Raw genomic sequence first — 27,477 nt, 5'->3', positions numbered from 1 at the left:
GAAGGTGGCATATCTCTCCTAGATGGCCGTACTGTGCCATAAACGAGCAGATCAGCCAATTCTGGAGAGGTGTAATAGTTGTCTATTGTTAGGCAGTAGCCATGGTTCAAAAGTGGCTTCATCAATGTCATCACAATTTGTGTTGACTGGGGCATGTCTTTATAGCTTTCATCAAAAGACGTTCCTTTCCCTGTGTAGATTAGGTATAAGAGACCAAAGGTAACCACTCAGTGACTCGCAAATCATGAAGCTTTTTATCCCAAATCTCGCTCTCTTCAAAGGTAAGTATTGTATCCACCCCAATCTGCCTTTGTAAAGCATCAAACTTTCGTCTATGGTAACATCTTGTTCTGGAGTGCAAGCACTGCGGAAAATCTTGTTCAAGTGTTCTAAAACTGGCCAAATTTTATTGAGTTTTGGTTGTGAATGGTTTTCCGGATCATAAGTATTGTCTGTAAAATGAAGACATTTCTGCAACAACAAAAACCTTGTGTAACTAAGGACTTGGCGAAAAATTGGTGTCGCAAGAATTCAATTTTTTGTCCAGACCATTTGGTAGGTAGGTTTTTTCACAATGCTCTTGAGCAACACAATGGCAAAAAAAAAAAAAAAAAAAAGTATTTCATCACTTGTGTCTTTCCATTGGCTAATATTTTTTTCCCTAGCATAGGCCTACCTGTTTGTCTCTAACAATAATATCTACTAGTTCGTCATCCATAAAATAATTTATATACTGAGTTATGTCTTGTTCAGGATCAAGCTCAAAATGAATGCCAGCTTTACCTGTAAATGGAAACCGCATGTATTAGGATCAATTTCCACCCACTAACGTGCACTTCTAATGACATTATCGTCATCTTCAACAGATAATGATTCCTGGTCACTATGTATCAGTTTCACTAAACTCTAAATTATACTCTTCATCACTCGCCATATTTTAGTACAGTTCAGAGAAACTAATATTTGCACACAAGAACTATACGGAATGTTTCACCGCATCTAACATCAAATTATTTCCCGCCAGTTACTTGCTTACATATAAAAATATATATATATATATCTAAAATGCTATCTATGGAAAAATAAAGTAACTAAAAACTAATGAAGGAATGATTGGTCAAAGTACACAGTAGCCTATATCTCCCGTGTCTAAAATATACTACAGCTCTATCTAAGAAGAAATTACGTAACTAAAGTAAAATCGATTGCACAGTTGGTATATATAGTGCGATATCTATCAGCTAAATATGTAACTGCCGTTAAAGCTGGGTTTACGATTGATTTCCTTAAGAATTATAAATTAACATCGAGCACACGATTAGGTCAAAACTACATTTTCCAGTTTATGATTAACATAGAAGTCGTTAATTCTAACCAATCACAGCACAAAACACATGTTCGGCAATTGTTCGAAACGGAGAAGCAGGTTTGAAATTGGTTATTGACAAATGGAATATCTATTTTTCGAAATGGATGATGATTACAAATGACAAATATGTATACGAATTCTAACCAAAAATACTGCCTCGCTCGGTCCAATAATAAGACATAACTTCCGGTTGAAAGGTTCCGGTTTGTTGTGATTGGTCGCTTCCCTTAAGTCTTAACGAAAAATATAAAATATAACCATTTCTGTTAAGTCTTAAGTCATCATATGGTTCGCACACGACCCGTCAAAATTCACACACGACAATCATAAACCATTCCACTAGTTTACATAGAGTCATATGGTAAGTACACGACTAAAGCTGGGTTTACGATTGATTTCCTTAAGAATGATAACTTAACATCGAGCACACGATTAAGTCAAAACTACATTTTCCAGTTTATGATTGACATAGAAGTCATTAATTCTAACCAATCACAGCACAAAACACATGGTCGGCCATTGTTCGAAACGGAGAAGCAGGTTTCAAATAGGTTAATGACGAATGGGATATCTATTTTTCGAAATGGATGATGATTACAAATGACAAATATACGAATTCTAACCCAAAATACTGCCTCGCTCGGTCCAATAATTAAACATAAACTTCCGGTTGAAAGGTTCCGGTTTGTTGTGATTGGTCGCTTCCCTTAAGTCTTAATGAAAAATATAAAATATAACCATTTCTGTTAAGTCTTAAGTCATCATATGGTTCGCACACGACCCGTCAAAATTCACACACGACAATCATAAACCATTCCACTAGTTTTACATAGAGTCATATGGTAAGTACAAGACTAAGTTTTAAGTCTTAATTCTTAATTTTCAATCGTAAACCCACCCTAACTGTGTGTTCTAAGCAGCTATTTACAGGCAAGAAAGCAAATTCACATCAGCGAACGTAAATGTTCGGGATTTTAAGTATTTCTTAGAACTTTGCACAACCGCCCGAATATATTCAGGTTTTTAAATTTAGGTAAAAATAAAAAACCTGAATATTCTCGGGATTTTAAGTTAAGAGGTTAATTTTAATTATTTGGCGTGCTTTTGCAAAATCTACTTTTTAAATAAACGTACATTCCATGAATAGGTTTTGTTTTTATGGATTACTTTACTTTTTTTATTTGCATAATAGTAACACCCACAGTCTCACCTCTAATTTTCAAACTTGATTTTAGAATAAAATGTGCTATGCTTAAGCGATAAAAACTGTATATTTGTTATTTTTCTTTTGTACAACTTCCTTATGCTGTGATATTTTTATTAATATTTTTATCCTTGAAAGTCAAACATGCTAAATAAGTTAAGCTGTGATACTTTTTATGGTCTTTCCTTTATTTACACTTTCCCGATTTTTAAACTTTTTTACTTTGACCCCATGAAAAGTGGAAATAAGTTTTACTGTAAATAATGTGCGTAGCCATGTTCACTTTATAAAATAACCAACTAAAACTGTCAAACGTTCAACAGTAATGATTGCCAGTCTGTAAATTTACAAAATACAGTAATTATAATTAGTATGATTTTATGTTAATGCTACAGACATTTTTAATTTTTTTTTTTTTTAAATTTTGAAAAATCTGGTTGTGCTTCAAATAGTGTCTCACTTTAATTTTAGTTACTTGATTTGAACTGTGAATTATGTGGCAAGTTTTTCAAAGGTGGTTAAAATTGTTTAATGATGTTATTTTAATTAATATTCTCAAATTTGATTAAAAAAAATTCGAAAATCGTGAATTTTTTTGAAATTCGATTAGATTTCGATTCAAACTGAAAAATCACAATTCGCAAATGTCTATTTTGGTCTCTTCTCAACACAATTGCATTTGCGTTTCACCCTATTAAATCGTCAAAAAATCAACATTTTACATTCATTAGCAAAATGTAGTTATGCCATTTTTTTTGTACTACATATGTAAATACCATTTTGTTGTGCATGCATTACTTATTATACTACTTGCACTCGTAATAAGATCTAGTGTTGTATAAATTGCATGATTATATTTGTTTTTTGAAAAGATGTAAATATTTAGGTCTAAATTTACCTAAATGGGTGAAATAACACCACTTACAGCAAAGATATCACCTCTTTCAGATAAAAATAAAACTAATTCAAATGTTTATTAAAAAAAATATGCGTGTACAGACTTGCCAACTTTTAAAATTCTCAAATAGTACAATAAGCAAAAATGTTTAAAAAGTGTGTAAAATGCTTGCAGGAGTTTTGGAACAAGTATCTGTAAAAACTGATGTCCTTATAGAGATGTTATCAAAACTTTTATGGCATCATGACCTGTTGAGCACAGTCTTAATGGCATACAAAATATGTGCATTCAGATAAATATTCTGGAAGAAAAAAAAAAGAGGACCTGTGACAAGTTAAAACTTAAACATACTAAGATATACAACTCAAGTCACACTTACCCTAATTTCCCAGAAGTGTTAAAACTTATAATGGTGTTTGGTTGAATATTAAGTGGATTCTTAGTTAGTCAAACAATTTTAAATACATATTTAGAGTTTTAAAATTCCTAACAGTCCATAAAGTAGCACACACTCACAATACCACTTTAAAAAACTGGATAAAATCACTGCTTCTTCAGAGAAGCTGCAGTAGCTTTCTTCGCTTTCTGTAAAAAGTCATCAGAAAATTTCTGTTCATAACAAACACCTGATTTGTTGCATTTCATAACCAGCAAACTTTCTAGAGATTTGTCTGAAAGCTGAGGTCTGAACTTAGTTCTGTTCTTGGTCACGAGACTGAATACCAGCTCACACTCAGCATTGCTGTGAGGAACACTCAACACTGAAAGCATTACTTTTGCTAATCTGTCATATTTTGGCAGTCCATCAGCACCCACAACAGAACTTAATTTAACCCACTTTGCATCAATTCTGTCTTCCTTGTTTATGATGGAATATACATCTTCTAGCTGAAGTGAAATAAATTGTTTTTGTAGCTCGTCAATTGCAAAGTCATTACTCTCATTTTCTTTTACAGGCAATATAAAGGAAAATTTTTCCAGGAAAAATTTTATGTCAGAAAATGAAGCCCTTTCAATCCTGTCAACATCTACAACTTCTGCTTTTTGCAACACTTCTTCGTTTAGAGGAAACTTATGTCACAGGCAATTATCAAATAATTTTTAACTGAAGTGAAAAAAAACAATTTTGTCAGCTTCACTCAACATGTCAACAACCCTTGAAGTTTGACAACCAACTACTATTTCTGAATTTTCTAGCTGGTTTCCAGGCAAGTGATACTTCACTTCATGAAATTGTTTGTTCTTGATTGCTACTGGTTTGACAAATTTGGATAAGAGTTCCTGAAGAAGTCCACAAAGTAATTTCCTGACAACATGTATTTGAGGAGTCGCTGACTGCAAAATGACATTTACTTTTATCAAAAGAAGGTGTCACATGAAGCAAAAAATAACATATGGCTTTGTTCAATGGTGAGGATAAAAACATAAATATTTTTTCTTCCCTTGTTATATTTGAATTTATGTATTTTTAAGCTCTGCTTAGCATTACCTGGTGAAGAATGAGTCAAACTTTCCTTGTCTGAATCCAACTTTCTTTTCTTTCCAAATAAAGTCGAAATGTCTTGTGTTTCACGTTTTTTTGCATACAGGCCAGATTTTGATCTTGAAGCTTCAGTTGATTTGGACTTAATTTCCTTCTCATTATCAGGCTTCCTTACATCAGAACTGCATAGACCTACTGTTTTGCTGGAAGTGGCAACTAGAAATGGTGAAACTTGTGTTGAAGACGTGGGGATTTTGGGTGCAGCACTAGTACTTTGTTTAGGAATTTTATATGTTTGAAGAGATGAATCACTCTTCTGAACAGTAACCTCATCTTTAAAAACACTTAATAAAGGATCCCACTGATCCACAAAACGAAGAAGACCTTTTCCAAGAGACAACCACCTAGTACACACGTGTTTAAGAATCTTTCGTGCTTATTTGTTATGCAACATCTGAAATTTCTGCAGTTTTTCTTTTCTTTTTGAACTTTTTTCAAGATAGTAGTAGACATCTATCAAAATGTCATGGACATTACAAGGGAGGCCAGCAGCTGCCTTCTCCGCTGCCAAATTAATCAGATGACAGGGACACCCAACTACAATAAGCGCTTCTTGTTTTTCCCTTAACACAGAAGCTGCACCATTTTTGCTTCCCAGCAGAACTGGAGCATTATCTGCAGAAAATGCAAGTAAGTGTGTTAAAGGGACATTCAAATGCTCCAATTCTGAAATTACTAGGTTGCCAATACAGTGAAACCTCTTTAATACAAACCTGAAGGGACCTAAAATTTTGCAGTTTGTATTAACGAGGTTTGTATTAACAGGTGCATATGCTCACATTAATAATAATCGACAAAATCAAGTATTGATTTTTTACTCGAAAATTATTCAAATAGAGAATTAAAGAGGCTTGAAAAATTCATTGATTTTTTTCTGCACTTTCTTAGTTGCAGAAATGTCCTTTACTGCACTGCAAAGTTTGTCGAATGAAGACAAGACATCAGTGTCTACATCACTTGCAGCCAGAACATTTTCCAAGACAATTAATGCTGAAGTGGACTTCACTCTACGAATTTTTAAAAAATATTTCAACCTCAAAATTAGTGTCAGAAATATATCAGTTACTTGTCATTAAAATTAAATCAGTTGAAAAATAAATAAAAATGGAAGTATTTTACTTAATTCAATTTACACTTGCAAAAAAAAAAACATACGCACATGGAAATTAGTCTTTTTCAATATCCTGAAGTCTGAAATATGTTTACTCATGTCATCAAATGTAGAGCTGTACTGAAGAAGCCGATTTTGCCAATATTTAGTTGAATCTGCATTTCTGTCGACTTCCGATACGCTTGTTAATTTTCGGCCGATATTACTGAAAAACGAGAGAGACTGCCATAACCTAAAAATCCACGATTACCCTTTTCGCTTTTCGTAGTAGTACAGCATTTTTTCAGATCGCATTATTTCTTCGCAACATGGGCCAAACGTACATATAAAAATTTAACATCCTATTTTTCAATAATGTTCTTTATTTTTAATATGTCATAAATAAATACATTACCATCACGGTAAATATACATCTCGGTTGTTACAGTAACTGTAGTGCAAATGTGGTAGCTATCGTGCTTCTGTAGTAATCATGGTATCGACAAAGAATCTTTAGTTCTTTTTATGGTAATTATATTAGGATAACAATTGGGTTTGTACTGTAGTTATGGTACATCATCCAATTTCTTCGTAAGTTGTTGTTCATTTGTCTTTTCTTCATATTTACGTGCTCCATTACTTGGCTGCAGATTTCAGTTGATTTTTACTACTGTATACTATCGTTACTGTTTTTATGACGGTTTCTTTCTAAGAAATGGTTATTTCTGCAAAATCTTTATGGTTAAACGATCATCTATTATAATTTATAGTGACGGGACCACATATTTTGTACGATCAATGCGGACAAAACGATAATTCAAACATTGGTACAAGCGGACTTTTTTAACCTTAGTTGTATGGCAATTTTGCAGGGACCGTAGAAAGTATACGATAAACACGGACAATCGATATATGCGAGTTCGATAGATAGAGGTTTGACTGTAGACCATTTACCGTACAAATTATTTGCCGTTAACAGAATTATAGTGAAGCTGCGTGCACATGATAAAAGTGTGTGATTCTTGTTCTAAAATTTCATTCGGTTTATCCGATAATAAAACAATAGTACACTACGTGAGCGGACGTGAGGTTACTTCGTAATACATAATAACGAATATTTCATATTAACCGTATTGATTGACATTAAATATGCTATCCCAGTCTGAAGGGGAATTAAAAGTGTTCGAATAAACGCGAACTTTGAAATAACCGGTACTTTATTAACGAGGTTTCACTGTATTTCGGCCAGTGGCATCCCCCTTTAAAACTGGCAACGAAAGCAATTTGGACACTACAGACTTCAAATGTTCATCGTAAAATGTAATTACCAAAGGATATAATTTAGAATTTGAATCATTAATTCCGTCTGTTGCTATCGAAAATGGTACAGACTGCAACAAAGAAATAATATCCTCGGTGGCAGATGCAGCCATTTCATGCATAATAGCTGTCGACTTCTACCACAACCGTATCTCTTGGCGGTTTCAGAATTTGGGAACATTTTCCTAAAGAGTGGGCCGGCATGGTCAGAAACACTTAACGGAATGTTATGTTCCACAAGAAAACTTGTGAAAAGACATTCAGCATTTATCACAGCACTGTCAGATTTTTCATTCCTAGCAAAGTAGTCAAGAAATTTTGAACTCGTCTCCTTACTCATAATATTCGAAACATGTTTTGCACATTTTAAGTGCGCATTTATATCACTTCTGCCACCATGTCCGATATTTATGTCACACCTACAAATCGAACAAAACGCGAAGTTTATTCCTTTTCCAGATTTAATCATACACGGAAAATCTTTCGCGTAAACGTCAAGGAAAACTTACATATACTGTTTTTTCAACTTTGGAGGCATTTTCCACCTGAAGCATCGTCAACTATCAACAATATTATTACATGAAGGAAATTAAATCTTCGCGGGCGGAGAGCGAAAGTGTGATCACAAAAATGTAAACCAGATTTAGATCCACTGCACAAAAGAACTTTCTACGTGAGTTGGCAAAGAATATATGCATATAAAACCTTAACCATCAACAAAGGCACGTGCTGCGAGACGCCATGTTGTTTACACTGATCTGTGCGCGCGCAACTGTCGCTGCATACAGCTATCTAAACAAAAGACGGCTACACAAACGTATTCGTAGTACGTTAATTATCCAAAACTTACCAGTATATTTTCTATTTGTGAAAATATTTGTATTGGTTGGCGGCGAAAAGGGTACGGCGTGACTAACAGTAAATCACAAAAAAAAAAAAAAAAAAAAAAAAAAAAAAAAAATTGCCAGTAAGCCTAAACATGACACATGAGCGCGAGCAACTAACGTTTCACTTTTCACCAACATACACTACAAAATGCAAAAAATCCGGAAGATTTCCATACGTCCCCGTAAACCGTACAAGTAAGTCGTTTTCCGTACATTGTACGGGAAAATCGTACAAGTTGGCAAGTCTGCGTGTAACTATTATTAAAAACACTAATACATATGTCTTAAGGCCTTATTCTCAGGAATTGTGAAGGGTTGAAACATTCGGGTACATTGATAACACTAGAAAATGTTCACTAAACGTTAAATATTTTTTTTAAACACATGGGATATTAAAAAAAATAAAACAACAATTTTAACTCAGGAAATTTAATTTCCCATGTACAATTAACTGCTATTTAGTGAAATACAATAAATATTATAGCTACAACTGACTAAAGCACATCCAAAAAATTTTTGAACAGTCAAATTTTTTTTATGACATAAGGGAAAATTCAGTCACTTCTGAAAGAAAACATCACCATCTTAGTAATTTCACGTCATATACACATCTCAACCCTAAATTAACAAGTGAAACAATAGGGAATCCTGCACTAAAACAGGTTTTGTGCACTACACACCTGCACACATAGTATTGTAAATGGAAATTTTAGAAATGTGACAACCCAAATTAAACTAAAAAAGACAACTTGAACATGAAAAAAAAGTCTAAAATCAACTTTTAAAAAATTAAATAGAAGACTAAGATTTATAATGCCAACATTCACAAACCTAAGAATCATATTCAGGTCAATCACAGCTCTGTAAAAAAAATTACAAATAGAACAAAAGAATATTGTCAGTAAACACAAAATATGTTTTTAAACAGTTTCAGCATTATTTATATATTTTAATGTGATACTATGTAACTTCTATAACCTATACTGGAGAGAATATATCTAAGCTACACATGTGTGTGCACTAAAAATAAACCACATTAAACGCCACATACATAAAGTACTTAAAAATAATTAGAGAAACATTCTGATTATTATTTTCCAACTTTTTCAGTCTCCATTTTCTCTGCATCTGTATCTTTCTTGTCTTTCTTTCCATCACCAGCTGAAATTAACAAAAGAATTATTGAAGACACAAGAAATAATTTTAGAATAGTAAAACGTGCTTAAGGACAAGAGGCGACAATCTTTTTCTTATAACTTGATACACCTGGGTGTCTAGCAAACTGAGCTAACAAAATTCCTGTAAAACATCTGAACATTCCTACACACATCTGAAAAAGTTCCTGCAAAATAATTTCGCACTTTTGCCACACAACAGAAATAGAACAATAGTGATTTCCAAATTTAAACAATTATATTTTTAACTTGCAAGAGATGGATAAGATTTACCAAAAATAATGCTCCCCCTTTAAAAAGTTTTAATAAAGCATTAACTTACCTTTTTTTATTATTATAAAAATAATTTAATCTGTTGTACTTCCTGACTGTTTACTAATGCATGTCTGCCATGATTTACCACTATTGCAACTTGTAAAGCCAAGGTAAATTAACCCTGAAAGCTTCTGAAATGCGAGATGGCATAACATAACCCACTGAACTATATACACAATGAAGGAAGCAAATAGTAACTAAGGAAAGAGCAAAATATTGTTTGTTGATTAGTCACGTTATTAGGTAATTTGTTGCATTGGATTTAATGCTATACAACCATGAATGTCAATGTACGCACATGGTAATCAAAATTCACATAAATGAAGAAGAAAAAAAAAAAAAGAATTACTCAAAATTGTTGAAGACATGTGGCATTAGTAGTACATATTATTTAATTCAAACTTAACATTATTCTGGGATATTTATACTAATGTTATTTATTGTTTACACTTGGAACAAAAAACCTTATATTACATAACCATTTTTTTTAAATCAAACAAATTACTTAGCACTCATGTGATTTCTAGGGACTTTGAAAACACTTGGTATTAATATGGTTTCTTCTATTAATGTTTTGCTAAATTAGCAATCAATACCCAACATATTATTTTTTAAACATTTCCAAAACTACATTATCGTTATTATTATTTTAAGATGTGTACCTTCTTTAGTCAATTTATAAAAATAAAAATTTAAACCAATTACATTGAAGTTGCACATTGCTTAGTGAAAAGTGAATTCCGAGATTGGTGCATCAGTCCTTGTAACAAATTTACTACACATCTCTGCATAGCAGTTTATAGGCACATTTGTCTGGTCTCGGTTCCAGTGATTGCAGCCCCTCCGATAGCAAATCAACCCTTAAGTGGTATAGAGGGGGGTAAGGGGGTAAATAAAAAGAAGGGGAGGGGGAAAGCTTTAAATCTTGGAGTTTCCTTTGCCACAAGCCATACAACTGTAACTAACTCTATTTCTTTGTTGGAAGGGCATAATGCCCTCCACTCCAAGTTTATTAAGACAATCATTAATTAATTTAAATGCCTTTTAGCAACATGAAGGGAAAATAAACTAATTCACCTTCAGAATCATTTCCTTCTCCGTTGCTGTTATCACGCCTACGCTTGCGATTGAAGAAACGACCACCACGGATAAACTTTGGTGGTGGTATTGGTTCCATTCCCAAAACTTTGTGTATCTGACGGTAAGCCAACAACCGCAATGCATGCTGTAACAAAAAAAAAAAAAAAAACATATCAATCACAACCTTGTATATTATTTTCTAAAGAAAAACTGTCGAACAATATACAGCAGTGAATTTTGTCATTCCTGACAAAAAGGTTTAAAAAATGGTTACAATACAGTATGTATACTAAATATATGAGCTTCAATAACAAGTACAGTGTAAACTCTTTATAACGTCACTCGATTCAACGACTAACTCCTTAAAACGTCGCAATTGCTCGACTATGGTTGGTTTACCTTGTTTTCTATACAATAATATAGAGATGGGTCGAGTCTTGGTTTATCGAGTCGAGCCAAGCCGAGTTGGGTCAGATTGACTCGACTCGAAAACCAAGTCACATATTTTATCAAGTTCGAGACTCGAAACACGTTTCGAGTTAAGTACCTGCATCGTGACATTATAGCACTTTATTATAGGTTGTCTTAACGTTTTCGCCAAGTCATTAATACAGCAAGAAATGATGACCTTTAAACAAAACAAATCCCGTGCAAACCTAACCTTGCCCGCTACCGTGCTACGGCGCTATAATAGGTACAAGTGCAACCAAACCTAGGCCTACCTTCATTTATGAACGTGACGTCGTAACGTGATTTTGTCGATAGTGGCGACAGTTTATAGGACAAAATTATGTCACATGACCATTTAATATAAAAAAAAAATGCTTGGAAAACAGCGTGCACTGTTTTCATTTTGTTTTTCATCATGTGTTTACTTCAAATACGGTACCGCATTTGTTTACAAAATACGTCAATGGATTTTCACTGAAGAAAAATTTGTTGCAAAACGCACATAGGTATATTAATAATCATCACGTTTATCGTGCCCCGTTTATAATAACTCGTATAAACAAGAGATTTCCGTAACCTAAAAATAAAAACATACAATAATTATATTGTAATATTTAGTAAATAACACCAAGCCGTGATGCGTGAAAATGGCTGCGTGTTAGGGCCTAGGCCAGCCTTGCATTTTGGAACTAAATTTAGCTGTGCTTCGCTACGCAGCGCTGCGTGTCAATAACGTTTAGGATAAAATTACTCTCTTATTGTTTGAATAAAAAATAATAATAACAACGCTCATGCATTTTATTTGGCAATCAGTTACTGATCGCCAAATCAAATGCATGAAATATTTATTTAAAAACATATTGATATTCTTGTAGTTGTAACAAGTTCCGGGCGAATAATCTTGCCGCGGAAAGTGTATTTACAATATTTACATTGAGAATGTGACAATGTGACAAGGCCTATATCCCTTGAGCTGTTTGTTCATGTGGGGATCTGCCGGTGGATCGGAAAAAAAAAGTTACGTAACTTGGGAAGCCTTCTTTTCACAGACGAAAGAGCCAAACTCCCGATCGTACATCTTCGTTTTTTTTTTGTTCATTGTAAATAAATATGGCGGTGTTGATAAAAGGAAATACCATAAACAAGGCAACAGTATTTATTTGTACGCCGCCATATTTTTCGTTTGCAGTGTGTCCGTGAATGTTTATTTTGGACAACTCATGATAACTATGGTCAATTAGGTTAGGTTAGCTACATTAAAAATTCTTTAAAACATTGTGGACGGTTGATATGGTTAGGATAGCTACTGTACATTAAAGATACTGTGAAATAATGTTGAAATAAAGCTTAGTTTTTTATATTTAAATAACATAATGATTTGAATTATTCATTTAAAATATTTAAATAACATAATGATTTGCTAATTAATCATTTAAAATATTTAAATAATGCAGATGTATCTTGGATACACAATTTTTATATCAATGGGTGTAGTAATATTTTATTTATCATATTCGACGCAAAAAATTATAAAATTATGAAACTCGAACTGACTCAACCTCTTCAAAAATTTTGTGACTCGAACTCGACTCGACATATGAATTGCTAAACTCGGCTCGACTCGACTCGAAGCCAAAAAACCTCAACTCGTCCATCTCTACAATAATACACTCTTCAGTGAAATTCTGTTACAACATACTTCAGAATAACTATGATTTTAAATTCCCGCTCAAAACACCAATGTAAACAATGAAAAAATATTTCACTTTAACATTAAAAACGTATCCTACCTTTCAATAGAACGACTATTCTTTTCCAGCTATCAGGAAAATTTTACATACGTAATTATTACTGTGTTTGCGCAGGGGTTCTTTAATATAAATGTACTTTATGATAAATTTTTATAACTTTCAAGAATCGTTAACAAGTATAAAACGTAAACAAATACTGTCTCAACGATTCATAGTACAGTATAACTAACGCGCCATTCTTCCTCCTTTATGGATCACACACTTTAGTGCACGAGATGATCTAAGCAATCAATTGCTGTCTCGCCTCTCTCTTTAAGACAATTGTTTTTAGCTGCGCCATCTTTAGGGTTATTTGTAGAGCATGTTTTAAAAGTTTTAATTAACACATATACAAATGTTAAATAAAAACTATATTTTAACTTATATACAAAATAGAAAATCCAATAATGTTAATTTATGCAGGTTAAGTTTTGAACTGTTTGGTGTCACAACATGGCCGACATGGTCTACATAAAAAAAACATGGAAACTAGAACTATGGATGGCCGACATGGTCTACATAAAAAAAACATGGAAACTAGTACTATGGAACATAGTAGTTCAATAGATGTTTAAATCAATAGTAGCAGTTTACTTACAGCATTTTCCTAAAACACTATAAATGATGCATGTAACTTGTACCTCAAAAGCAATATTGAGACATGAAAAAATAAATAAAAGTGCAAGAATCTAGAGGAAAATCACTGAATGTATGATTGCATATTGCGGAATGGGTACATGACAGTCATAAAATAATTTGTGGATCAATTGTAAAACTAATCTAATTTCACTATTTGAGCTCTATTTTTGGTTAAATAAAATTAAACTAGATTACCCTTATTTTGTAGTATTTTGCTTTCCTTGAAAATTACCTGCCTCTACTGATGTATACCGTATTTACTCGCATATAGGTCGCACCCATAATTTGAGGTCTTGAATTTGGTATTTAAGATTCCCCCCATATAGGTCACACCGGTAATTTAATGACGCAAACGGCCGGCGCATCATTAACGAAAGAGTTAACGGGTACTGTAATTGCTGTAACAACAAGTACTCGTAATAACCGAATATAGAAAATTGAAGTCAAGTTAGATTCCCGACTTCTTAAAATGTCTTAATTGTAGACTATAACTAGAGACACGGAAATTTCGCGAATCGCGATATCGCGAAATAACACCGCAATTTACCTTAATTCGCGACAAAACACCGAAATCGCACAGCATCGAGAAATAAAACTGATAATAATGAATTAGACCACCCATGCAAGACATCGCGAAAAACAAGTAAACACGACGTTGACGGCACATCGCCATTTTTCTAAGTTTCAACATGGCCGCTTTGTAGTAATGAAAGTAAATAATGATTTACAGTATTCCCGTCACGTAATCATTACAATTTGAAACGAAAGCAGTAATTGCAATCATAAACTAATTAAAAAGAGAAAAATGTACCTGAGCATCAACACAAAGTTAATAAAAAATACCGGCGATGTTTTCAACACAATATAGCTGCCATGATTTTCAACCCGCTGTATTTACACATTAATCTTGTAGAGAAATATAAAATTTTAATTCTTCCTTTCATGTTGAACAGTTAACAACCTCATGCTTTCAACTACGTTTGACTGGCTTGGCAACCTACTCGTTAGAGCTGTAGGTGTAGCAAACCGTATGTATTCGGTACTGACTGAGTAACGGGTGCGCCATCTAGTATAGAGTAACGAAACGTTACACACGGCTGGATTTCGTTACTCGCATTTTTCATATGTTTTACGCATGCGCGCGCATATACGATGAATTTACGTTACAAAGAACGATGTTTGTTTATTAAGTATAATATGGAAATTTGTCGTCCAAGTTTTTTACTGTTTATAAGAAACTATTTTTTACAAATTAGAAATATGTATGTTTTTGTTATTTATTATCGCGTATTTTCACGTTTTTTGTTGTTTTTATCTTAAAAGAGATAATATAATAAAACCGCTCTAATGAGATTTAATTGTTTCTTGGTTAACAAAAACTGTTAATTATCAAATATTGTTAATTGTTTATATTCTATTTATTATTATTTACGTGACGTCATACTGTACGCGTACGCAATACGACTCGATTCGTTGCTGCAACATAACATTGCATGTTATGCGGTATCAGAAGTAACGAGTAACGTAGCGACACGATAGTAACGAGTACTAATTGTTATAGTAACGAATACATACGGGTACACTTTTTTTCGTTACTTTTACACCTCTATACTCGTAAACATGAACACATGGCACTACGCCGATTGATAAGCAAAATCAGTGACCTTTAACTGCCGTAACTACACTTCTCAGCAAATGCAATACGACCGCAGAGCAAGTGAATACGGCGTCAACGGGACAAAGAACAGCAGCAAGAAATATTAAAAGAATACTAAGTTGAGACATGCCGTGCCGAGGCAGCGCGCTAGGCGGCACCGGGCCGTGCCGAGCTGTTTCAAGCCTACAATTTTTATTTGCCAATAGTGTTGACTTTAGAGTGCAGTATACGAGTATACGCCGTGCCACTATTATTTAGCCAAGCAAAACTTGTAGGTCATAAAACCATTCTCAAAAGTTAAAGTAAACATGAAAAACCAAAACAGCGAAATAAAACCGAAATTTGATTTTTTCAAAACGAAATTTAAGGAAAAATAAAACCATTTTTACGGGACTCTAACTATAACTCAAAAACAGTAATTTGTATTGAAAAAATGCACAGAATAAAAGTTGTAGTAAATTTAATTACGAATAAATAAGTCCTGTTATGATTTTTTATATCTACAGCGGTTTTCGTTATGGGTTCTGGTAAATATTCACACTAAGTGAATTCATGTCACGTTAGTTCGGCTATGCTAGCCGGCTGGTTGTTATTTTCGTTCAAAACGTGGCGAAGGAACTTGTGTGGATCAGGTAGAAAACATTCGGCTATAAACGAAAGATATAAGAACAATGCTATCCTGAAATGCTGTGACATGTTTTTGGAGTAGATAATCACAGCGACAGACTGAGTTTCTTATGCTCTCGCAGAAGCTACCACAGTGGCTTTTCGTGCGGGCGGGTAAGATAACATGACAGCTGAGACGGCTTTTCTTGCGATAGTGGACGCGCCGAGCTCAGCCGTCTTTTGTATGCCTGCCTGCTTACAGTACAGCTCTCGCCAAGATCAACGTGAACACATAGCGCCCAACAAAGTGTAAGAGACTTGTTTTTCAGCCGATTTTACTCAAATTTTTGACTTTCTCTGCTCAAATTATTCACGGTTTCTCAAAAAACGGTCGTATAAACGGAATGGACGCATCAGAGGGGCGGTCGCATCGGCGGGATTCTACTGTATTGCAAAAAAAATTCCTCAAAAATTTTAAAAAAATTTTCTTTGCATATAGGTCGCACTTCATTTTCCCCCCCATCAAAACTGGTAAAATTGCCGCGATCTATACGAGAGTAAATACGGTAATTACTATTTTTGTCCCTACACAAATAGAAATTAAAAAGACAACATTTTTTAAATAGAGTATATATTCTCGAATTTTACAACCTCTAATATTTTTCCAATCCTGTCCCGTCTCGCATGGGACCTAACTGAAGCGAGCGGTCACCTGAGCCGAGGCGGTGATGTCCTCGCTCTGCTGGGGCAGCATGTTGCCGGCAGCGTCCGTGGGGTCCTTCTCGCAGGGGTCGTGCAGTCCCGGCCCGCCGGGCAGCAGGATGCCCGAGGCCAGCGCCTCCAGGACTCTCCTGAGGGACTCCCCGGGGCTCAGCGGCTGGCCGACCGAGCTCAGCACCTTCTCCACCAGCAGCTCCATCGCCTGTGCAATCGTACACCTTTCTACCCACACAACAAACTCTAGGACACCAACAAACCCATTTTTAAAAATGGTTTTTATGTTACTTCTAAAATTTGTTATTATTTTTTAAGTTCTAGGTAAGGAAGTTACAATCAATAAAAGCATTTCTCCATTTAACGAAAATGTAAAATTTCAAGTTTAACAACCACAAAAAGGATTTCATAATTCACACTTCATCCGAATCTAAAAAGATACATTCACAATTTCAAAAATGATTACTTTCAGACGGATATGAACTAGGTTTTATTTCGGCTGATTTCTGTTAGCCTTGAAGGTATCACTTCTCACACCGTATAAATCTTGGGATATAATAAAACACGGACATACCCATGTCTGCAAGGGAGCCCAAGTGGGGACTCGCTGACACAAGTCTCTGAGAATTCGAATCACCATTACACAGCTTGGCAGTCCTGTTGCTCTAGCCTGTCAAACACACACACAGCAATGTTTGTCCCTCCTGGCAACATTACAAAAACAGAACTAACCAAAAAAGAATATTAATATAGTCCATTCACTAACAATTTATCATAATGATTATGATAAAAACTTTAAAAACAAAATCATAATTTTAACTTCACTGCTAAAAAGCAAATAACCAAGTAACTTAGTTTCAATTCAAACTTTGAATGTGTGCATGAAACTTAAAATCAAGAGTTTAGAAATGGACTATATAATTAATGGCTACTTCTTTACGTATTTGAAGTTGGCAACTTGCTATACCTTCCAGAATGTGAGTAACAAAGTTTAAGTATCACATTTGAGAAATGACCGCCAGCATTCATGTGCATGCTAACTTCAAAATAAACCCCACTCTGACAAACTGGAAACACCACAGTTTATCACTTGATATTTAAACGTCAGCAACAATCTTGCTAGTAAGGATTTTAAACTTACCAAAAGAAAAAAAATTTTGAAGGAAAAAACTGACAAAATAAGAACCCAATTAATCTATCTACCAAAATAACAAACATGCAGAGCCACTTCTAATTATTGCCCTAGGAACCAAACAAGGTGCCCACCCTTTGATAAAACTTTCCAGCCTCATGTTAACTTCTTCATTAAACCCCAAATGTTTTACAGGTCATTATTAAAATATATTTCAGGTAGGTTATATGCAATATTATCGATTTACACATTTAAAAAACTTTAAAGAATATTTGACTTCCTCAAATTTTACTGATTCACATCATTAATTCGAACACTTATTGATTAATACCAACTAACTGCCAGTCTTTTATTTAAGAAGGTTGCATTGGGATTTAAACCCACGCTTCAAGAATAATTGCAAACAATTTTATGAAGTGTAACAAACTCAATTAGGTTATCAAAGTGACACATTAGTTGATTTTCCCAATTTGAAGGTTTATGTATAACTTTTTTTTTACACAAAAAACATTTTCCTCATATTTCCTAGGTTTTCAAGCATCTTACTATCTACTAGTAATTAACAATGGTAATAAGGTTGTACGTCAAGTCTCAAACTTATGCCCCATCCTTCACTAGTATTTTATGCCAAATCACAATGTGTAAACTCAACCAATATCTAGTATTTAGTAAATCCCAAATTCAAGTTTAAATTTAGCATATTTTTGAATAGTGGTTTAAAAAATTTGTCAACAATAATGCAAGCAACCAAACCATTTATTCATGCTGAGCAATTAACGGAATAAAACTATAATGTACAATGTAATAACCTGATGATGATTGTCATGAAACTAATTACTTTGTAATTTTAAAAGCTAAGTAAAAACCCAATAACAAAAATGTGAGAAAGACACAAATGCCTGGCAGTAACAGGTATTAATATTATGTGCAAAGGAAATTGAAATCTAAATGTGTGCATATTCAGAAATATTCAGCTGTTACAACCATCATTAAGTGTAAAAGTATATATTCGGAAACTGTTAAAAGGACGTGTTTTTCAAAACTCCAAACAGTGACTGCCATCATTAAGTACTGAAGTAAAAAGGGACATCCAGAAACTGTTTAAAGTTTCAGTTTTCTAAAACTTAAAATACTGAATTACTAAATCTGCAAGTGGGAATAACGGTAGCCTGGAAATATTTGCAATTCAGAAATTTTATTTTCAGATACTCCCTGTTACAAGTTACAAATGACTACAATTTTATTCAAGTCTGAACGTAACAGTCTGATTTTCACACAGTATCACAACTGAATGGTTCTTCTATATGCACCAAACACTTAAACCTTCACTGAATCTACTTTAAAACTATAACAGCAAGCTAGACCTGTCTGAATGACAGACACAAGGCTGAAAAGTGAACTTTACTCTGAAATCCTTATCTTTACTAGCAAATATGTTTCTTGAATTAATAAATTAAAAATTAAACGTAAAGGTAGGAAGAATTCCTTCAAACCTGGAACCACTTGGCATGCCTCAAAGCTGCCAGGGCATCCAAACATTTCTGCTTGTCGAGAACATCTGGTGGATCCTTCGTCACTTGTGCTTGACTCACAGACACTGAGTCTACGAGGGGGAAGACAGAGAACACAAACACAGCTGGTCAAGATGAGACAGCGTTGCAAGGGTGTTTGACCACATAAATACGAGATGTTTCAAGACACCAGACCACTGCATTAAAGCAAACACAAAACACACAACTGGAAAACTTCTTATTTAGTATTACATTTTTGCCTACTGTGTTTCATATTAATATAATAGCAAAGCTTTTTAATTTTAAACTTATTCTAAACATAGTTCTAAAAATTTTTTACATCAAGGTCACTATACCATTTTCTTAACTAGAATGTAATGCATAAACATACCTGTAGCAACGAATTTAAAAAACAAATGAAAAACAATGTTATTAAATTATTACTACGATGTAAATAAAGGCACTATGAATAATTTGAGATATTTACTTACTTAATCCGCACAAAATGTCAAAAGAACAAATTTCTATTGTAGTATGACAAGCAATGTAATCTTAATTAATTAATATTTTAAAAAAATCAATACCTAAAGGCATGACTAACCACTTTCAATGACAAGCGGACAATTAACACCTACATTCACAAGACAATCCAAAACCTATAGTTCCCATTTTAAATAAAAAGCTAACCACCACAAAGTTCAACTGTAGAGGCCTGGTAACTATGAAACACACTCGATTTTCTGTTAAGTGGTCAAAAACCCTTTGCAATCAACCCCTGTGCTTGCACTGTTTTCCCTCGCTCGGTGGCTGTGAATGCTGACGACACACACCTAAAAACTTAGCAGTAAGAACAGGCTCATGAAAAGAACAAATATATATACCCAAAAAAGACATCAAATGCATAATATTAAAAGTACAATCAAATCAATACGTATATAGCAGTAAAGAAGTTTATCTCATAGCTCTAAATATCTACATTTTATCCTTTTCTTGGCCTGGGTTTTTTTTATTAATAAATAAATGCTAGCCTGTTTTATTATTCCATTACATCTAACTGAATCAAGAATGAACCAGGCTAGCATATGACAAGAACTTTTTTTTAAGTCATCCATCCAGGGGCCACATGTATGCAACTTCAGTATTGCCAACCAACTTAACTGTTAAAAAATATTGAGTTGCTATAATCTAAGAGAACTGGTATATATCCTGGGGTACGCCGGGCCCCTGGCTGTTACTTATTCTCGCTGCAAGCTAGCCAGCCGCTGCAATCTTACCACCACCTGAAGCTTCTTGCGGAGTCAACATCTGTTCACGCATCACTGGTGACGTCAAAGTGATGGTGACCGTAATGTGGGGCTCCTTCACCCCCATTACAATAATGGCCGCCTCGTCCACTTTCCGGTGAACCTTGTACGTCTCCTCAGGGCACACCACCTGCGCGCATAAGGTGGGCTAACATAAACACCACTAAATTCCACACCTGCCATTATATAGAGACTTCAATTGCCTACCCTTCTTCACAACATTTAGGCAGTCGATAATAAACCAGAAAAAAAATTAAAATTCCATCAAACTACAATACAGTAGAACCTCGATGATACGTTCCCGTTTCATACATTTTCCCGTGTCATACGCCGATTAATTTTGGTCCCGCCGAAAGTTCTATATTTACAATGGTTTACTTTCCCGGAACATACACTTATAAAATCAATAATTTCCCGTTTCATACGTTTTTACGAAGCGGAAAAGTCCTAAAATCCACAAATTTTTTTGTTATATTCCTCCTGATAAACTACGTTTTAATGCTTTTATTTTGAAAAACGTTCATTGTTTACCTTTGCAAACGTAAGAAAATAACTTTATCGCACCATAGATATGGATAGTATCGGGAAGACTGTGCACTTCGCTATTAGCATCTATGGCCAGCACCAAGCGAGACTAGTGGCGCGAATGATTATGAAAATGGTGCACGTGATTTACCAAGGCACGGATCTCATATTTTGTGCATTCATTAATCTTTGAACTGAATATACTTGTTTGTTATTGTTTTCTTACGATCGGATTGTTTTATATTTTACGTTTCTCAAGTTAAAATTTTATTGAAAATTGTTCTGTTGCATAAAGTTGTTTGTAAATTGAAACAAACCAGCAAAAATTTCTGTTTTTCTTTTTACAATAGCCTAATTTTTTTATTTCTAATTTAGGCTTGGTGACTTTTTCCCCTCTCCAAAAAAGGACTGCTTTACTTGATTATGGACTGTATTTTACATTTCTGGTAGTTTTATTATATGTATATATAATGATGAATTCATATCTTTCATTAATATGATGCAATTATTTACACATTATGTATTTAAGTTTAATCTGACATTGGGCTGGTATGCTCGATTGAAATTATTTTTTATTATTGCCATTCCCTTTTCATACACTTTCCCGCATCATACACCATTTTTGTGCCCTCCGTTGAAAAGTGTATGACAGGGGTTCTACTGTATATACACAGTAAGTCCTTGATCAACGGACAGGTTACGGTACCGGATATTTTCAGTTAAGTCAAGTCAGTTAATTAAATAATGTTTCGCCATATCCTGAGTTAGTTACATTCCTAGACATTCCAAAAATGCCTAACATGCAACCAAAAAACTTTACATCCTGCTTGTAACATACCAGGTGGTGGCCAGAAAGTTGTAAACAGTTAAGTCTGATGACCTTGTCAGGAGCGAGGGTGAGAGAACGAACAGGAGGAAAGGACAATTCACACAAAAATGTGACCTAACATCATAGACCACGACCTCTTACTGATTTCTATTCACAATGCACAGGGTTTCACCCATCATCTGGCAACTACATTCGTAAATATCCCCTAGTTGCACGGCAGTGAAATGCGAAAATATGGTCCACATTTATCAGGTGGTCACAGTACGGTGACAGCACAGTTTGCAGCAGCTGTGTGTAAAAAAACCCTTCACATTGCTAGAAGAACATTTTCAACATAGTGGATTCCCTGGCCGGCCATGACACTGTCATCACATTAATTTGTGTAAATGATGTGAGTGCATGTGATAAGTGGATGTTTTCCCTACCATGCTTTTGATGGAGGGAAAAAAAACACAGCGAACCTTTCTTCTTCGTGTAACTAAAAGCTCATTTATTATGTTTTTCATTCATATCGCTATACAAAATCAAACAAGTACATAATAAGATTTCACTGAACACAACCAACTATAAGAACTTAAAACTGTATTTATTTTGGGTAAACATACCACGAATGCACAGTGCCTGAATGACGAAGGACTGATGGCTGGCTACAAAACTATTCACATAGAATCACCATATGGCAATTCAATAACAACCTGCACAGACTCCCTTGTCATAACGAAACGCGCAAGTTGGTGAAAGGGATGTTTTGGCTGTTGTTTTCTGTGGATTGACAGGTATGCATTTCATGTATGATTCCCCACTGACCTAAAATTAAGTTCCTAGTACATAAAATATAAATACATATAAATAAATATTCAAACTCTTGAAACTCTGTGAACATCAAATGAGAAACACAATTCTCTTGGAGAGAAAAATGGAAGCAACCAGTTATTTTTTTGAAGCAGTATCAATTGTTAAACGTAATTATCTTTTGTATTTATTTGTAGAGGGAAAAATAGTTTTCTGAGAGTTTTTTTCGGAGCATTTTGATTGTTAGGCATATATGTTGTGAATTTCTACGTTTTTTTTGGGCATCATTTGGTATATTTTGTGGTGCTGTTTTAAAGCTAAAAAAAATGCCAGACCCACCCACATCAAAGATGAAAATCTAAGATAAGCCCTAGCTTCTTTCTTTGGAGCAGAAATTTACACCACAAAATTACAAGGAGTTACATGTTGCGTGCACACAAATTGCAACCCAGTTTGGTCTTCCATTTTCAACACCCGTATTTTTTGCATACCTTCTATGCATTTTTCACGAAAATCTGTCACTACTTTTCGCTTTAGGTAGTCCTGTTTTGCAATTTTTTTGGGGTTGCTATATAATATAGTTTAAAATAAACCCAAGAGATGCCATGTAACAAATTTAAATCAAATAAGATGCATACAGGTATTACATTAAATATAAAATAATAATTTTATAAGAAAAATAAGGCAAACTAATGAAGCAAATGAAACCAGTACCTGCAATTGTTTGGGAAGATTTTCGGCAACCTTGTTCAGCAGCGTCCTGGTTGGCTTCTCTGCGCACAGCACTACCAGTTCCACCGCCGTGTCTCCGTGCAGCAGCAGGCCCTTGGCCAGGACTCCGACGCGCATCACGCCCTTCAGCACCCTCGGCACCAGACTGTCGTCCTTGTCTCGCTGGAAGGACAACCTGTCCCGAACAGTTACAGCTCATTAATACTACGTTTCTGTTGATCTACAGTATTGACATAATTTATAGAAACTGAACAGAAGTGTCCTGATAATTTTTTTGACATTTTAAAATCAAAACACGGACAATTTACCTACGACAGAACACTTTACAACTTAAAACCCAAAATAAACTAATTCAAATAAAGGTCTGAAAGTGTAACTGAATTTCCAGTAAATGTGTTAGAAATATTTTTTTACAATTAAAATGGTGTTCATATCACAATTTAAAAAAAAAACTAGAGCTTAAAATGTAGAAACTAATTAAATCACTATTTCATAATAAATATGACTAAAAAAAATATCAGGATTTTTTGTAAAACAAAATTGAATTCACAATTTGCAAAAATTCTTGGGTTTTTATTGTCATATCAGCAATTGGCATCTGCAAGACATTGCATATACCTATTGATGTTAGGAACAAAAAGTCATCGAATGTGCCTAACCACAACTCTTTGTCACTAAAATTGCATTAACTGAAGGTTCATTCACAATAAATGCAAAAGGGCAAACACACAACATCCAGGCAAATAAACATCCACAAAACAATATTATGTTCACTGCTAACTATGATATAAGTTTAATAATTATTACTAGTACTTGTAAGTTTATGACAAAAACTAGCCACAGGCTCATTGTAAACTAGCTTAGCAGTTCTGTGAATTTTATAAGTCGAAAATTACCAAAAAGTAAGCCCTTCATTCACTATTGCTTTTTAAAGGACACTAATTTTAAAAACTGACAATGAACATGATTTCATATCAGCTAGTAAATGGAGAAAAACAGCAGTTACAAATTCCCACATATCTGTCATCCATTTGAAAAGACAAGATTTCATGGTACTCTTCTGTTAATACTGTTTTTTCTCTCCTTAAGAAACAGTAATTTTCCCAAGGCTAAAAAAAAACTAACTAAATAAATGAAGGAATGGGGTTAAGTTCATGTCCAATTTAACCAGGCTGATATGCTAGTTTTGTGATGGGCAAGTGCTAATCACTATAACTATCCATGTGTTAATACAATGTTGATTGTGTCCCGGCCTTTAGGAACAAACAAAGTTCTTGATTTGAATCGGAATTGAACTGATCAAGAGATTAAAACATGCCCCGAGAGCTCTAATTTCTAGGAATAAACGGATATACTTACAAGATGCCATCACGGCCTTCTTCCTTCTTGGGATCATCCCTTGGCTCCTGCTTGATTGGAGTTCCATCTGGCTTGGTGATGGGTGTGGATGTAGCCACTGGTGATATCCTCGCTCCCGCAGGGGTGTTAGGTGGCTTGTTAGCAATTGGAGGAACGGGTGGCTTGGGTGGATTTTGGCCAGGCTTTGTGGGTTGAACAATAGGATTCTTAACTCCCTGCGAGGAAGAACAGCCAAGATTATGAATGAATATAAACCTAATCATCATGTAACAGAACTTGCTGCATTAGTATAATCATGCAGCTTGTATAAAATGTTTGAAATCATCCTACATCCGATACTACAGTAGAACCCGTTTATAGTGAACCCGCCTATAATGAATTCCCGTTTATTGTGAATTTCCGTCTCGGTCCCGGCAAAATGATGTGAGGTTATGTATTAATTTATTGGATATAGCGCACAACTTTTGTCAATGTTGATACGTTTTCCCGTGTACCAAATTTTGCCGACATAATGCACATTTATCTCAAATATTTTCATATAATTACAAGTATTTTCACAAAACATCTATTCTGGATCACATTAACGTTTTTCTCCGCAATATGCTACTGGATTGTCCACTGTTCATATTATAAACAAGTCGTAATCGAGTGGCCTCGGTAGGCTACGTGTAGCCAGAAATGGTGCTCAGTTTGGTGAAAATAAAAAATAGTTTTCCCTGCATAGTTAAAGAATGAGCGAACGCGTGTACATTTAATAAGTTATCAAAATTAAACATAAATTACTGCCACACAAAGACGTATGTACATTATAGCAGCAAATTCAATATTTTTACGTCTCATTTTTATCGTTCACGTTTCGGACATTTTGATTGAGTAAGGTTCGTAAGACTACCACTAGATAAAACTCTGTGGACTAAATTTTTCCATAGAAAGTGAGAAATTTTCGTTCCAGCTTTAGCAACTGCAATACTAAATGATACGTAGTGATCTTTGATGTGCCAGACTCGTTATTTTTCGTTTATTTACTTTTGACGGTAAAAATAATTTCTTGTTATTAAGCTGCAAATGAGCTTCAATAAGAAATACGTACATAAAAAAGGGTGAAAAACACGTTAAAAAACGTAAGGCATTATCTGTGCGAGATAAACTGGACATTATTAAAAAGGTAGACTCCAACACCACTGTCCCGCACGTGTTAATATCAAAGGAACTGGGAATTGCAACATCCACATTAAGTACAATATTAAACAAGCTGAACAATTTTCTTTCTCAAGCTGCGAATACGTCACAGAGTATTAAATGCCTGAAAAAAGGAAAATACGCTGATGTCGAAGAACCATTAATAGAAAGTTTGTACATGTGTAGTGTATTAAAAATAATATCTGCATTTGCTCATAAAACTGTTGCTTTGAGTATTTTCATTCGTTCTTTTCTTGGCTTAGGCCTATGTGTAGTTAAGATTATGCTTTTGAGTATGTATTGCCAATATAAAAGTTTTCCCAGATATAAAGTTTCCCCTCTATAGTGAACATATAAACTACTCCCTTCAGATTCATTATAACAGGGTTCTACTGTATTTTGTAATATACTGAACAAAGGCTCTTATTTTTGAGGTAATTTTATACGACTATAAAACAAGACAAAGAATTTACAGTTTAAAAATCAATTTTCTTTACAGAGAGTTTAAATTATTTGAAATTAGTACAAATGATCATAGATAATAAAAAAAAATCATTCGTATGGCACTTAAATATACATTGAATTTCTAAATTTAGATTTAGTTAAATTTCACTTAAGAGAACTGCCCCATCAAGTCAAAATTGATTGAAGGCAATAGTTTTGCGTTACATAAGCATTAGAGAAACGTAGAGATGGCACACGGGAAAGATCATATGTAGAGGCACTCGAAAATAGAGTTTATAATGGCTGTTCGTAGCATTTATATTATTCTACCAGTTTATGCGGATGTTGCAAGCTTTGCACATAAGTATGTTAGTGTCACTAACATAAAAATGGTGCGACTTGTATTGCTCTGCACGTGAATGCACCGTAACAGATTTTGTCCGTCCCATAATATATATTAGTGATGCACCGATTATACTTTGCTGATTACGATTACCGATTACCGATTATTACACTAATAATTGCAATTACCGATTACGATTACCGATTATCAGTTTTTGCGTAAAGTTGAAATAAAAAACAAAGTCTATTAGCTTTTACCAAATATTCCTACTTGAACGCCTTTTTATTGAAATACTGTAATCAAATTTTTATGTATTACTGCACTAGGATATGTAGTTTTTGATCTTTAAGACGTCATGTTGATCAACAATCAAAATACAAAGCTAAACTACAATGTATTTATGTTAATGGACATTGTCTACGAAAAAAAAAAACTGCAGTATTCAATATTCATGACTTACTATTGCAGTGTTGCCAACTTCAATTCTGATCGTCACTTGTGCAAACATTATGGTTGCAATTTGGTATTTTATTTTAGTAACTCCCGCTAATGACTAAAAAGTAAAAACTAAATTTTAAAAAATGCCAAAT

The 27,477-nt window shown here is 34.2% G+C and overlaps 1 protein-coding gene across 7 annotated transcripts in view; it reads right to left on the bottom strand.

The window, feature by feature from the left end:
* Positions 1 to 8,724: 8,724 nt before the first annotated feature.
* Positions 8,725 to 27,477, bottom strand: part of LOC134532829 (zinc finger RNA-binding protein) — a 91,459-nt gene continuing 72,706 nt past the window's right edge. For 6 of the 7 annotated variants that reach the window (XM_063369748.1, XM_063369790.1, XM_063369800.1 and 3 more), the window contains 8 exons: positions 24,922 to 25,136; positions 23,545 to 23,737; positions 20,655 to 20,814; positions 19,363 to 19,472; positions 17,312 to 17,407; positions 16,736 to 16,945; positions 10,879 to 11,026; positions 8,725 to 9,472 (listed from right to left, as the gene is read on the bottom strand). In XM_063369748.1, coding sequence (XP_063225818.1) covers positions 9,402 to 9,472; positions 10,879 to 11,026; positions 16,736 to 16,945; positions 17,312 to 17,407; positions 19,363 to 19,472; positions 20,655 to 20,814; positions 23,545 to 23,737; positions 24,922 to 25,136 — 1,203 coding nt within the window. In that variant the 3' untranslated portion in view covers positions 8,725 to 9,401. Of the gene's footprint in view, positions 9,473 to 10,878; positions 11,027 to 16,735; positions 16,946 to 17,311; positions 17,408 to 19,362; positions 19,473 to 20,654; positions 20,815 to 23,544; positions 23,738 to 24,921; positions 25,137 to 27,477 lie in introns of those variants that run through there. The other variant, XM_063369809.1, reaches the window with a different exon arrangement.

Source organism: Bacillus rossius, chromosome 1, assembly GCF_032445375.1.
Source record: "Bacillus rossius redtenbacheri isolate Brsri chromosome 1, Brsri_v3, whole genome shotgun sequence".
Taxonomy (NCBI): Eukaryota; Metazoa; Arthropoda; class Insecta; order Phasmatodea; family Bacillidae; genus Bacillus; species Bacillus rossius.
Note: the sequence above shows the minus strand (reverse complement) of the source record. Positions and strands in the feature narration are given on the sequence as shown.